Here is a 12,335-nt window from a genome sequence, read left to right as displayed (position 1 = left end):
TAGTCCTGCTCTCTCCATCCATATGGTCCTGCTCTCTCCATCCATATGGTCCTGCTCTCTCCATCCATATAGTCCTGCTCTCTCCATCCATATAGTCCTGCTCTCTCCATCCATATGGTCCTGCTCTCTCCATCCATATAGTCCTGCTCTCTCCATCCATATAGTCCTGCTCTCTCCATCCATATGGTCCTGCTCTCTCCATCCATATGGTCCTGCTCTCTCCATCCATATAGTCCTGCTCTCTCCATCCATATAGTCCTGCTCTCTCCATCCATATAGTCCTGCTCTCTCCATCCATATGGTCCTGCTCTCTCCATCCATATAGTCCTGCTCTCTCCATCCATATAGTCCTGCTCTCTCCATCCATATAGTCCTGCTCTCTCCATCCATATAGTCCTGCTCTCTCCATCCATATGGTCCTGCTCTCTCCATCCATATAGTCCTGCTCTCTCCATCCATATAGTCCTGCTCTCTCCATCCATATGGTCCTGCTCTCTCCATCCATATGGTCCTGCTCTCTCCATCCATATGGTCCTGCTCTCTCCATCCATATAGTCCTGCTCTCTCCATCCATATAGTCCTGCTAGCCATTCACTTCAGTGGATGAAGTCTTAGTAATTCAGTCGATACAGAGAACCCAAGATTGGAGTTGTCCTTCTACAAAACAAGCAAATAGTATTTTACACTACTACCAAATATAACAGCAAGACCATGTTATAGTAAGTTACATATTTTAATTATTTAACGCTTTATTTGTTTGTTTGTATGTACAGTAAGTGTGTCTGAGTCATTGTATAGTCATGGAGGGTTTGCTATACCTCATGAGATGTTTCATGTATAACCGAATGGAACTCGATGAGCGATGATGCCTCTGCTGTCTTGTGTTAATTATGTGAAGACTTTGCAGTAACTGCTGTAACCAAATGACCATCACGTTGTGCCTGGTTAATACAGCAAACAGACATTAAACTATGCCTTATATAAGAAATGTCACCCACCATAATGCAGAGGAATTCAAAGGCATGTATTCAGTTCTGTTTTTTGACTAACATTCTGTGCTGTGCATTTATAACATATGTGTAATTATAATGTATGTACTGGATGTGTCCATGTGTGTTTCAGCCAATCCCATGATTGTTGAAGAGCAGTGGTGGAAAAAGTACTTAATTGTCATACATGAGTAAAAGTAAAGATACCTTAATAGAAAATGACTCCAGTAATAGTGAAATTCACCCAATGAAATACTACTTGAGTAAAAGTCTAAAAGTAATTGGTTTTAAGTATACTTAAGTATCAAAAGTAAATGTAATTGCTAAAATATACTTGAGTATCAAAAGTAAAAGTATAAATCATTTCAAATTCCTTATTATTTAAACAAACCAGAAGGCACCATTTTCTGGTTTTTTTAAATTTACGGATAGACAGGGGCACACTCCAACACTCAGACATAATTTACAACAAAGCATGTGTGTTTAATGAGTCCGCCAGATCAGAGGCAGTAGGGGATAAGTACGTGAATTGGACAATTTTCCTTTCCTGCTAAGTATTCAAAATGTAATGAGTACTTTTGGTAAAAGTAAAAGTTGTCCAAAATATCTAAAGTAAAGTACAGATACCCCAAAAAATGAATTAAGTAGTACATTGAAGTATTTTTACTTAAGTACTTTACACCACTGTTAAAGAGCCATCTTGTATGAAAGTGACACAAGGATCATTCTGTTCCTGGCCTGATAATGCTTGTTTATATATTTTTAAATATAATTTGTCATGTTTACATTAAGAAATATGTTTATCTGAAATCTTGTGTGTAGAGAATATGACAAATCCATGGATAAAAACTGATTCTGGAAAAATCTATTTTTCTGATCTGTGAAATATACTAAAGTCATCGCTCTTAGACGTCTTTATATTTGGTTGTCTAATATCTTTTCCAATGGATTTCCATCATCAGAGAAGTACAAGACTTCTAAGGAATGCTATCTGTGAAGATAATGTTGCTTAAAACAAACACTCCTCCTAGGCATTCCATTGGGGTTAGGGATGGGTGTGTAGGTTCTAGAACACTAACCGGAAAGGTCAGAGTTGATGGCAATGGTGTAATTTATGGGGTCAAGCATTTAACAATATTGCTGATGTTGATGTTTCAGATGCAGAAGATAAACACACATACGTTAACATCTCCCCATCCCGAGTGTCCCTTGTCTTGTGTTCTGTTGCTAATGATTTCAGTCGCTAACTAAGGGACATTTTATCATACATTGACATTCAAAATGAAATCATTGAAGAAAAATTAGGCATCTGAAAACCATCTTACTCTTTATCCCTAATACCCCCTTAACCTTTTAGTTTTAAGATCTCATTCGGGAGGAGCTAGACAGCCACCTGCATTGAAATCCTGCATGTATTGCCTCCCAAGTGGCGTAGTGGTCTAAGTGCTTGAGGTATCACTACAGACCAAGGTTCGATCCCAGGCGGTGTCACAACCAGGAGTCGCCTGGAGTCCCATAGGGCGGGGCACAATTGGCCCAGCCTCGTACGGATTAGGGGAGGGTTATGGCCTCGGGGGCTTTACTTGGCTCATCGTGCTCTAGCGACTCCTTGTGGCGGGCCGGGCGCCTGCAAGCTGACTTCGGTTGCCAGTTGAACGGTGTTTCCTCCGAACACATTGGTGTGGCTGGCTTCCGGGTTAAGAGGGCTGGTGTTAAGGAGTGCAGTTTGGCGGGTCATGTTTTGGAGGACGCATGACTCCATCTTCGCCTCTCCCGAGCCGGTTGGGGAGGTGCAACGATGAGACAAGATCGTAATTGGATATGACGAAAAAGGGGGTTAAAATAACAAATGTAATTAAACAATTTAAAATGAAATAAATCCTGCATGTACTGCTACAGGGAAGCAACACAGAACACCACCATTTTGTTGCCTTGCTACCATCCCTATGGTAACAGATACTGTATGCCCAGCACAGTCCAAGCTGATCATTACCCTGCCAGAGAATGGGGAATATTCTAGAAGGGGACAGGTGATGTGGAACGGGGAGAGGGCTGGACACAGAATAAGTAACCTAAAATAGCCGTTATCCTTGTCGAACCAATGGGATGCCTGGCTTGGCAGTTGGCATGGTGATGTCACCACCTTTCAAGTTCTTGGTAAGGTTTGTGTGGCCTTCTTCGGTGTCTTGGCTCTACAAACATTCAGCTGTGTTCATTCTCCTGCGCTCAGTTTGTATGCATGTGTCTGTGAATGTATATGTGTGTGAGTGTGTATTGAACTTCATGTGTTGAGCTGGATTAGCCTCTTCTGTATTGTGCAGAATACTCAACGGTATTGAGTATAACGGTAGTGCTGAGAATACTCAACGGGGCTGCTGTGAAGCATTGGCTCTTGAGGGACAATGGTGTGGGTCAAACTCAGGGTCTCTCTCTTGCTCCTTCTGCTGGTTGTGAGATGCATAGCACTGGAAGAACCCAAGAAGAATGAATGTGTTTGTGGACATCCAGGAATACCAGGAGACCCAGGCCACAATGGAATGCCAGGCCGAGATGGACGAGATGGGTTCAGAGGTGACAAGGGTGATCGAGGTAAGACAAAGGCACAACCTCCTCAGTTAGATAGGTCTCAATAGAAACCAGCATTTCTGGTCCATGCTAATGAGTTTTTGAAAGTTCTTTATTCATTAAAGGTGAAATCGGCATCACTGGACCAACTGGACAGAGTGGCTCCAAAGGAGACAAAGGGGAGCTGGGTAATACTGTATTTTATCATCAAAAATATTTTGTACAGTTATCACTACTGGCTTTCTCTGATAGACAATATAAACACAATTCCTTTATCCTTGCATTTGCAGGTACAGCTGGTCTGGCAGGAATTAAGGGCAGACGGGGTGAGAATGGAGAGAAGGGGCCACCGGGGAAGATGGGGCCCCAAGGAGTCTCAGGGCCCATGGGCCTAAAGGGCCAGAAGGGGGAGCTCGGGTTACCAGGAATCCAGGGACCGAAAGGGGATTTGGGGCCACTGGGGCCTGAAGGGCAGAAGGGGGAGATTGGGCTCCAGGGGGACCGAGGCATCCAGGGGCCCTTGGGAACTCCAGGTCGACCAGGACCGAAGGGAAACCTCGGCCCCCCAGGGTTCAAAGGCAACATTGGTTACCGCGGAGAGCGAGGGAATCTGGGCGAGACAGGAGAGAAGGGAGAGAAGGGGGACACATTCTTCATCCCAAAAAGCGCGTTCTCAGTGGGTCTAACCGAATACACCAAACTCCCACCGGCTAACGCACCGATCAGGTTTGACAAGGTGATTTACAACCGGCAGGACCATTATGACCCACAGACCGGACGGTTCACCTGCGTGGTGTCTGGGGCCTACTACTTTACCTACCACATCACTGTGTTCTCCCGTAATGTAAAAGTAGCATTAGTGAGAAACGGGGTGAAGGTGATCCACACCATGGATAACTATCAGAGCAGTGAGGACCAGGCGGCAGGCGGGGCTGTGCTGCACCTGGAGAAAGGGGACAAGGTGTGGCTGCAGGTGGCTGGAGGAGAGCTCTTCAACGGGCTGTTTGCTGATGAAGATGATGATACAACCTTCTCTGGGTTCCTTCTCTTTGGTGCAGAATAGGGGTTAGGTCCACATGGCTCAGTGAAGTAACATGGGAAAGTTACAATACTTTATTACCACCTGTTACATATGACTTTAATATGACGTTAATATGACTTGAATATGTTAATATGATGTTAAGATGACTTTAATATGTCGTTCACGTGACGTTAATAGCCTATCTGTACAGTCATTTTAGGCAATGACAAAAGCATTGTTTAAATGGTTTGTTATCAAATATGAACATAAACTAAACAACAATTGTGTGTAATATTTTGATGCTGCAACTGATTTCACCTATCATTTAAGATCATCTCTCTGATAACTCAGCAAACTATGACAGATTTCCTGTGACATGTGTTCTTGTATCTTGTTTGATTTCAATAAAATGTCATACACTGTAAACAATTCACTGTCTTTTAATTTACTCCTATGTACAAAGTAGTAGGGTACACATTTGTGAAGAATATATCAGCTGGTGTAATGTGATATACATTTCTGGGTGTGGGCATGAATAAAAACACTTAGGCATGAGGAAACAGGCTGAGCTTTGCAATACTACAAACAACTGGAAGGTCCTGTACTTTTTCAAAGGCATGCCAAATGTCAGTGCCAGAAATGACGTCCGAAGAAGACGCTCGCATTTATTAATCCACAGCTGTTTTTTTTACAATGGAGCGCAACCTACTATGGGCGTGCTTTACTGCCGTGGTCATGTTTTGTTTAACTGTGATTGGCTGTAGGAGGTGTGGTTCTTTTGCGGTCAGACCACCACAAAAATTTAGAAAAACGTAGTTTGAGTGAATTTGGGGTCGTCACTAGTTACTACAACCACAATGTCATAAACCCCGACTCTTTTTACAATTTCTGGTCTGTGTGATTTTAAACCTAACTTTAACCCTAATCACACTGCTAACCTTATGCCTAACCCTAACCTTAAATTAAGACCAAAAAGCAAATTTTAGATTTTATAAATTTTTACGATATAGCCAATTTTGACTTTGTGGCTGTGGTAACTATAGTAAAACCGTGAAGGTCGAACGCAAACTCCACCCCCAAGCAATCACCGCAACAAGTGTACTGATGCTGCTCACCGAAACGACAGCTCGAGCTGCCAATAATCGACCAGCCTCACACACTTGAGTACGAGTACCAATGGATTCTGAGTTTGCTTGAACAACTTTTTAAGTTATTGACTCCCTGTTTTCCCATTTATTCATTTGCATAACCAACGCCGGATGTTTTCTCGCCCGCAACCTTTTACCAAGCCAGCTTTCAATTTTGTAACGTTAAATCTTTTAGAATGTATCGGTTAGCTAGCCAGCTAACTAGCCTACTGTTTGATGTTGCAATTAGTCATTTGTCACGAGACGTTGCAAGCCAGTTTATCAAACAGTAGCCTGCTACTTCAGACATGTTTTCGTGTGTAGTCATCGATTGCAGGACCCAAAATACATTTGGACCTTCAAGTAGCTTGCTAACCCTTTTAGTAAAGTGTTTATCTATTATGGCTATCTAATCAACAAAAACAGTTACTGCTTTGTTGATGAGAAATACCGGTGGCACAGGACAACGTCAACGACTATGAGAAGGGTAAGTTAAGCAAAAGTAACCAACTTGCCGATGAATGTAATATCAATTTGTTGCATGATAAACAAATGTATGGCTAATATGAAACTGGTCAACTTTTTTTGTGAATATAAATGTGTCATTCACAGTCAATATTGATCAAATTCGTTTGGGTTCTAGTATTGATTTGTTCCTTTAACGTTAACTCAAAAGAGGGGGGGGGGGGCGTATTGTAGGGCATTACTCCCCTGGTTGTTATAGTGATGTGGGAGATGCCATTCTTTGGGTGCTGTGGGGGTTTCGGTAAACTACAAAGTAAGAGGTTTATGCTGAAACTAAGTTAATTAAATATACAAATAAATAAGCACTTTTTCAACGGGTGTTTTGCTGGCTTACGCGAAAGAACAGGAACATAATCGCCTTTACCATCTAATTCTCAGCTCTTTTTCAATTTTCAACATTCCCTGTTACTTCCTTTTCAGTATGGATTTGTAGTTGTAGTAGATTGTTTTCCAGAGGTATACATTTTTGTAAGCTTCTGATTAGTACACGCCCATACACCAGGGAGGTGGAATACCAGAACAGTTCTCTCTCTATGGATGGAACGCCAGGCGCAGGTGCACATTCGGGCAAGGGTTCTATACTGTGTCAGGGGAAGAGCTTCATGTCAGCTAGATGTTCTGTTCAGTAGTATATCTGAACATATCACACAAACTTTGCTATTTAATTCCAGTATTCAAATATACTGAACAAAAATATACACGCTACATGCAACAATTTCAGTATAAGGAAATCAGTCAATTTAAATAAATAAATGAGGTCCTAATCTATGGAATTCACATGACTGGGCAGGGGCACAGCCATGGGTGGACCTGGGAGGGCATAGGCCCACCAGCTGAGGAGCCAGGCCCAGCCAATCAGAATGAGTTTTTTCTTTACAAAAAGCTTTATTGCAGACAGAAATACTCCTCAGCACCTGCCTGACGATCCCGCAGGTGAGGAAGCCGGATGTGGAGGTCCTCTGCTTGCGTGGTTGCACGTGGTCTGCGGTTGTGAGGCGGGTTAGACAGACTGCCAAATTCTCTAAAATAACTTTGGATGCGGCTTATGGTACAGAAATCAACATGAAATTATCTGGCTACTGCTCTGGTAAACATTCCTGCAGTCAGCATGCTAATTGCACGCTCCCTCAACTTGAGACTTCTGGCATTGTGTGACACAACTGCACATTTTAGAGTGGCCTTTTATTGTCCCCAGCACAAGGTGCACCTGTGTAATGATCATGCTATTTAATCAGCTTCTTGATATGCCACACCTGTCAGTTGGATGGATTATCTTGACAACGGATCAAATGCTAACTAACAGGGATGTAAACAAATTTGTTCACACAATTTGAGAGAAGTAAGCTTTTTGTGCATATGGGCATTTTCTGGGATCTTGTATTTTAGCTCATGAAACATGGGACCAGCATTTTACATGTTGCGTTTATATTTTTGGTCAGTGTATTTGCACTGGTGTAGGAGACTCTTTCGGGTTCACACAGTATAGCCACTCGTCACAGGAGTGGCAGTTACATGGAGTTTTTATGTTTGAACTTTGCCTCATATAAATGTCCTTGTTCTCAGAGAAGCTTATGTCAAAGGTCTATCAGTGGGATTGATTTGATACCCTGCTATAACTGGTTCTGTGTCATCCTGGAAAGAGGTTGCCTGGGCCCCTCAAGTGTTAGTAACTTCACCCCCACACTAACTATATGTGCAGTGTCCCAGACCCGTTTTACTGTAGGCTATTTGTATGTAGAATGTTAGTGTCTTGTTGGGTCAGATATTTATGTGTGTAGCATTCCTACAAGTCCTAGTGTTCATAGTAGCGTTTTGTCCTCTGTTCGCTGTGGTTGGTGTTGGGTTTCCCATTCAGGGCTTTCTGACAGACTATATCAGGTGAGTGAATGAATGAGACGGAGAAAGTGGGTGACACTCTCTACCCAATACCTGGCTTCCCACGATCAAAGGGGGGCGCGGTCTCTCAGTATGCCCTCTGTCATTGGACAAAAAGAAGAGGAACTGGGCCGTTGTGAGATATTAGACTTCAACAAGCTGGCAACAGGTGCCTAGTTAGGAGGGTGTAATGTTACAAAACATTCAGACAGAACTAGGCTATAATGTGTAGATAAAATAGAAATTCTACTTTGCTTCAGAGAATAGGCTATCGTGTCAGCTGCTTTATACAGGACACTTATCTGCAACATCCTGAATGTCAAGGTGTAGGCCACTGCTTGTTAGCACACAGGACTCGGCCTGGTGCTCGTCAGACTAGTCACCAGAAATGCCAAACAACTGTGCAATAGGAGATCCTGGCGTGTCTACAGAGATTAGTGAATCTGAACAGCACTAGGTTTAGAATGATTCTGGTGAACAAGCACACAAACATGGCTGCCAGGTCCCAATCTCTGGAAATCACTTTCTCAGAATGTACATGGGGTTTGGTTCCGTTGCATAGACTAGGTGAGTTAGACAGTGTAACGGTTAAAACGACTAGACTATCTGATGGGAGGAAAGTGCATTCTTCTGTCTTCCTCTTCCCCCCCCCCCAATAGTAGATCAATCTACTATTGACACTGAGCAGGCTCTCTCTGTGTGAGCTAGAGATTCCATCAGATTCCTTGTATAGATGGCATCCAGCGATAATAGTTAGTATTCAGCTTTATATAGCCTAGTAACACACATGGTTCTAAATTCCATGTGATTTTACATGGATCCACCAATATGATGGAATAATCACATTATCCATTCCAATAATCTAGAGTCTGTAGAGTGGGTTTTCAGCAGCTGTAGAGTGGTCGTAAGGCTTCCCTGCTTTAAGAGTACTATAATGTATGACTAACTCATAGTGTATGTTGCTGACTAGTAGTCTTAATGGCTGCACCGTAGATGAAACTAGTGCTGCACAGACTGGTATAGCCTGCTTAATCAGATTATTCCTGGGGGAGGAACACACACACAGATGCATGCCGGACGGGGCTTGGTGATGGGAGCCATGCGTGTTTCCTTCAACATTTCCTCAGAGAAACTCAGCTTCTCTTTGGAACACAGACTGGTGAGTTTTACATACACAAAAGAAGCGCCCTCTGTGCAGTCTCATGCCCGAAGGTCTCATACATGCGTATCAGCGTGACTAACGTGGACGGTCTCCTACATGCGTATCAGCGTGGCTAACGTGGAAGGTCTACTACATGCGTATCAGCGTGACTAACGTGGAAGGTCTCCTACATGCGTATCAGCGTGACTAACGTGGAAGGTCTCCTACATGCGTATCAGCGTGGCTAACGTGGAAGGTCTCCTACATGCGTATCAGCGTGACTAACGTGGACGGTCTCCTACATGCGTATCAGCGTGACTAACGTGGACGGTCTCCTACATGCGTATCAGCGTGACTAACGTGGACGGTCTCCTACATGCGTATCAGCGTGACTAACGTGGAAGGTCTCCTACATGCGTATCAGCGTGACTAACGTGGAAGGTCTCCTACATGCGTATCAGCGTGACTAACGTGGAAGGTCTCCTACATGCGTATCAGCGTGACTAACGTGGAAGGTCTCCTACATGCGTATCAGCGTGACTAACGTGGAAGGTCTCCTACATGCGTATCAGCGTGACTAACGTGGACGGTCTCCTACATGCGTATCAGCGTGACTAACGTGGACGGTCTCCTACATGCGTGACTAACGTGGAAGGTCTCCTACATGCGTGACTAACGTGGACGGTCTCCTACATGCGTATCAGCGTGACTAACGTGGAAGGTCTCCTACATGCGTATCAGCGTGACTAACGTGGAAGGTCTCCTACATGCGTATCAGCGTGACTAACGTGGAAGGTCTCCTACATGCGTGACTAACGTGGAAGGTCTCCTACATGCGTGACTAACGTGGAAGGTCTCCTACATGCGTGACTAACGTGGAAGGTCTCCTACATGCGTGACTAACGTGGAAGGTCTCCTACATGCGTATCAGCGTGACTAACGTGGAAGGTCTCCTACATGCGTGACTAACGTGGAAGGTCTCCTACATGCGTGACTAACGTGGAAGGTCTCCTACATGCGTGACTAACGTGGAAGGTCTCCTACATGCGTGACTAACGTGGAAGGTCTCCTACATGCGTGACTAACGTGGAAGGTCTCCTACATGCGTGGCTAACGTGGAAGGTCTCCTACATGCGTGGCTAATGTGGAAGGTCTCCTACATGCGTGGCTAACGTGGACGGTCTCCTACATGCGTATCAGCGTGACTAACGTGGACGGTCTCCTACATGCGTATCAGCGTGACTAACGTGGACGGTCTCCTACATGCGTATCAGCGTGACTAACGTGGACGGTCTCCTACATGCGTATCAGCGTGACTAACGTGGACGGTCTCCTACATGCGTATCAGCGTGACTAACGTGGACGGTCTCCTACATGCGTATCAGCGTGACTAACGTGGACGGTCTCCTACATGCGTGACTAACGTGGAAGGTCTCCTACATGCGTGACTAACGTGGAAGGTCTCCTACATGCGTGACTAACGTGGAAGGTCTCCTACATGCGTGGCTAACGTGGAAGGTCTCCTACATGCGTGGCTAACGTGGAAGGTCTCCTACATGCGTGGCTAACGTGGACGGTCTCCTACATGCGTATCAGCGTGACTAACGTGGACGGTCTCCTACATGCGTATCAGCGTGACTAACGTGGACGGTCTCCTACATGCGTATCAGCGTGACTAACGTGGACGGTCTCCTACATGCGTGACTAACGTGGACGGTCTCCTACATGCGTATCAGCGTGACTAACGTGGACGGTCTCCTACATGCGTATCAGCGTGACTAACGTGGACGGTCTCCTACATGCGTATCAGCGTGACTAACGTGGACGGTCTCCTACATGCGTATCAGCGTGACTAACGTGGAAGGTCTCCTACATGCGTATCAGCGTGACTAACGTGGAAGGTCTCCTACATGCGTATCAGCGTGACTAACGTGGACGGTCTCCTACATGCGTATCAGCGTGTCTAACGTGGACGGTCTCCTACATGCGTATCAGCGTGACTAACGTGGACGGTCTCCTACATGCGTATCAGCGTGACTAACGTGGACGGTCTCCTACATGCGTGACTAACGTGGAAGGTCTCCTACATGCGTATCAGCGTGACTAACGTGGACGGTCTCCTACATGCGTGACTAACGTGGAAGGTCTCCTACATGCGTATCAGCGTGACTAACGTGGACGGTCTCCTACATGCGTATCAGCGTGACTAACGTGGACGGTCTCCTACATGCGTATCAGCGTGACTAACGTGGACGGTCTCCTACATGCGTATCAGCGTGACTAACGTGGAAGGTCTCCTACATGCGTGACTAACGTGGAAGGTCTCCTACATGCGTGACTAACGTGGAAGGTCTCCTACATGCGTGACTAACGTGGAAGGTCTCCTACATGCGTATCAGCGTGACTAACGTGGAAGGTCTCCTACATGCGTGACTAACGTGGAAGGTCTCCTACATGCGTGACTAACGTGGAAGGTCTCCTACATGCGTGGCTAACGTGGAAGGTCTCCTACATGCGTGGCTAACGTGGAAGGTCTCCTACATGCGTGGCTAACGTGGAAGGTCTCCTACATGCGTGGCTAACGTGGAAGGTCTCCTACATGCGTGGCTAACGTGGAAGGTCTCCTACATGCGTGGCTAACGTGGAAGGTCTCCTACATGCGTGGCTAACGTGGAAGTTCTCCTACATGCGTGGCTAACGTGGAAGGTCTCCTACATGCGTGGCTAACGTGGAAGGTCTCCTACATGCGTGGCTAACGTGGAAGGTCTCCTACATGCGTGGCTAACGTGGAAGGTCTCCTACATGCGTGGCTAACGTGGGAGGTCTCCTACATGCGTGGCTAACGTGGGAGGTCTCCTACATGCGTGGCTAACGTGGGAGGTCTCCTACATGCGTGGCTAACGTGGGAGGTCTCCTACATGCGTGGCTAACGTGGGAGGTCTCCTACATGCGTGGCTAACGTGGGAGGTCTCCTACATGCGTGGCTAACGTGGGAGGTCTCCTACATGCGTGGCTAACGTGGGAGGTCTCCTACATGCGTGGCTAACGTGGGAGGTCTCCTACATGCGTGGCTAACGTGGGAGGTCTCCTAC

At 45.5% G+C, this 12,335-nt stretch overlaps 2 protein-coding genes across 4 annotated transcripts in view; both read left to right on the top strand.

Annotated features, from left to right (window-relative positions):
- The first annotated feature begins 3,391 nt into the window (after positions 1 to 3,391).
- On the top strand, positions 3,392 to 4,629 carry LOC120050337 (complement C1q and tumor necrosis factor-related protein 9A-like). 2 transcript variants are annotated; one of them, XM_038996918.1, is made up of 3 exons: positions 3,392 to 3,578; positions 3,998 to 4,087; positions 4,178 to 4,629. In XM_038996918.1, exons 1-3 carry the CDS (start codon positions 3,392 to 3,394, stop codon positions 4,615 to 4,617), a joined length of 717 nt encoding a protein of 238 aa, XP_038852846.1. In that variant the 3' UTR covers positions 4,618 to 4,629. The 2 variants fall into 2 exon arrangements, with proteins under 2 accessions (XP_038852846.1, XP_038852845.1); XM_038996917.1 differs by adding an exon at positions 3,680 to 3,742 and having other exon boundaries at positions 3,845 to 4,629.
- Positions 4,630 to 5,727: 1,098 nt separating this feature from the next.
- LOC120050979 (spermatogenesis-associated protein 13-like) overlaps positions 5,728 to 12,335 on the top strand; it is a 32,926-nt gene continuing 26,318 nt past the window's right edge. The window contains exon 1 of one of the 2 annotated variants that reach the window (XM_038997536.1): positions 5,728 to 6,189. In XM_038997536.1, coding sequence (XP_038853464.1) covers positions 6,181 to 6,189 — 9 coding nt within the window. In that variant the 5' untranslated portion in view covers positions 5,728 to 6,180. The remainder of the gene's footprint in view (positions 6,190 to 12,335) is intronic. The other variant, XM_038997535.1, reaches the window with a different exon arrangement.

Source organism: Salvelinus namaycush, chromosome 7 (assembly GCF_016432855.1).
Source record: "Salvelinus namaycush isolate Seneca chromosome 7, SaNama_1.0, whole genome shotgun sequence".
Taxonomy (NCBI): domain Eukaryota; kingdom Metazoa; phylum Chordata; class Actinopteri; order Salmoniformes; family Salmonidae; genus Salvelinus; species Salvelinus namaycush.
The sequence above is the reverse complement of the archived record's forward strand: the minus strand, read 5'-3'. Positions and strand labels throughout refer to the sequence as shown.

Coding starts and splice junctions, on each gene's coding strand:
- LOC120050337 (XM_038996917.1), top strand. CDS start 3,392: ATGGTGTGGGTCAAACTCAGGGTCTCTCTCTTGCTCCTTCTGCTGGTT. Junction 3,579..3,679: donor AGGTGACAAGGGTGATCGAG/GTAAGACAAAGG, acceptor TATTCATTAAAG/GTGAAATCGGCATCACTGGA. Junction 3,743..3,844: donor AGGAGACAAAGGGGAGCTGG/GTAATACTGTAT, acceptor TTGCATTTGCAG/GTACAGCTGGTCTGGCAGGA.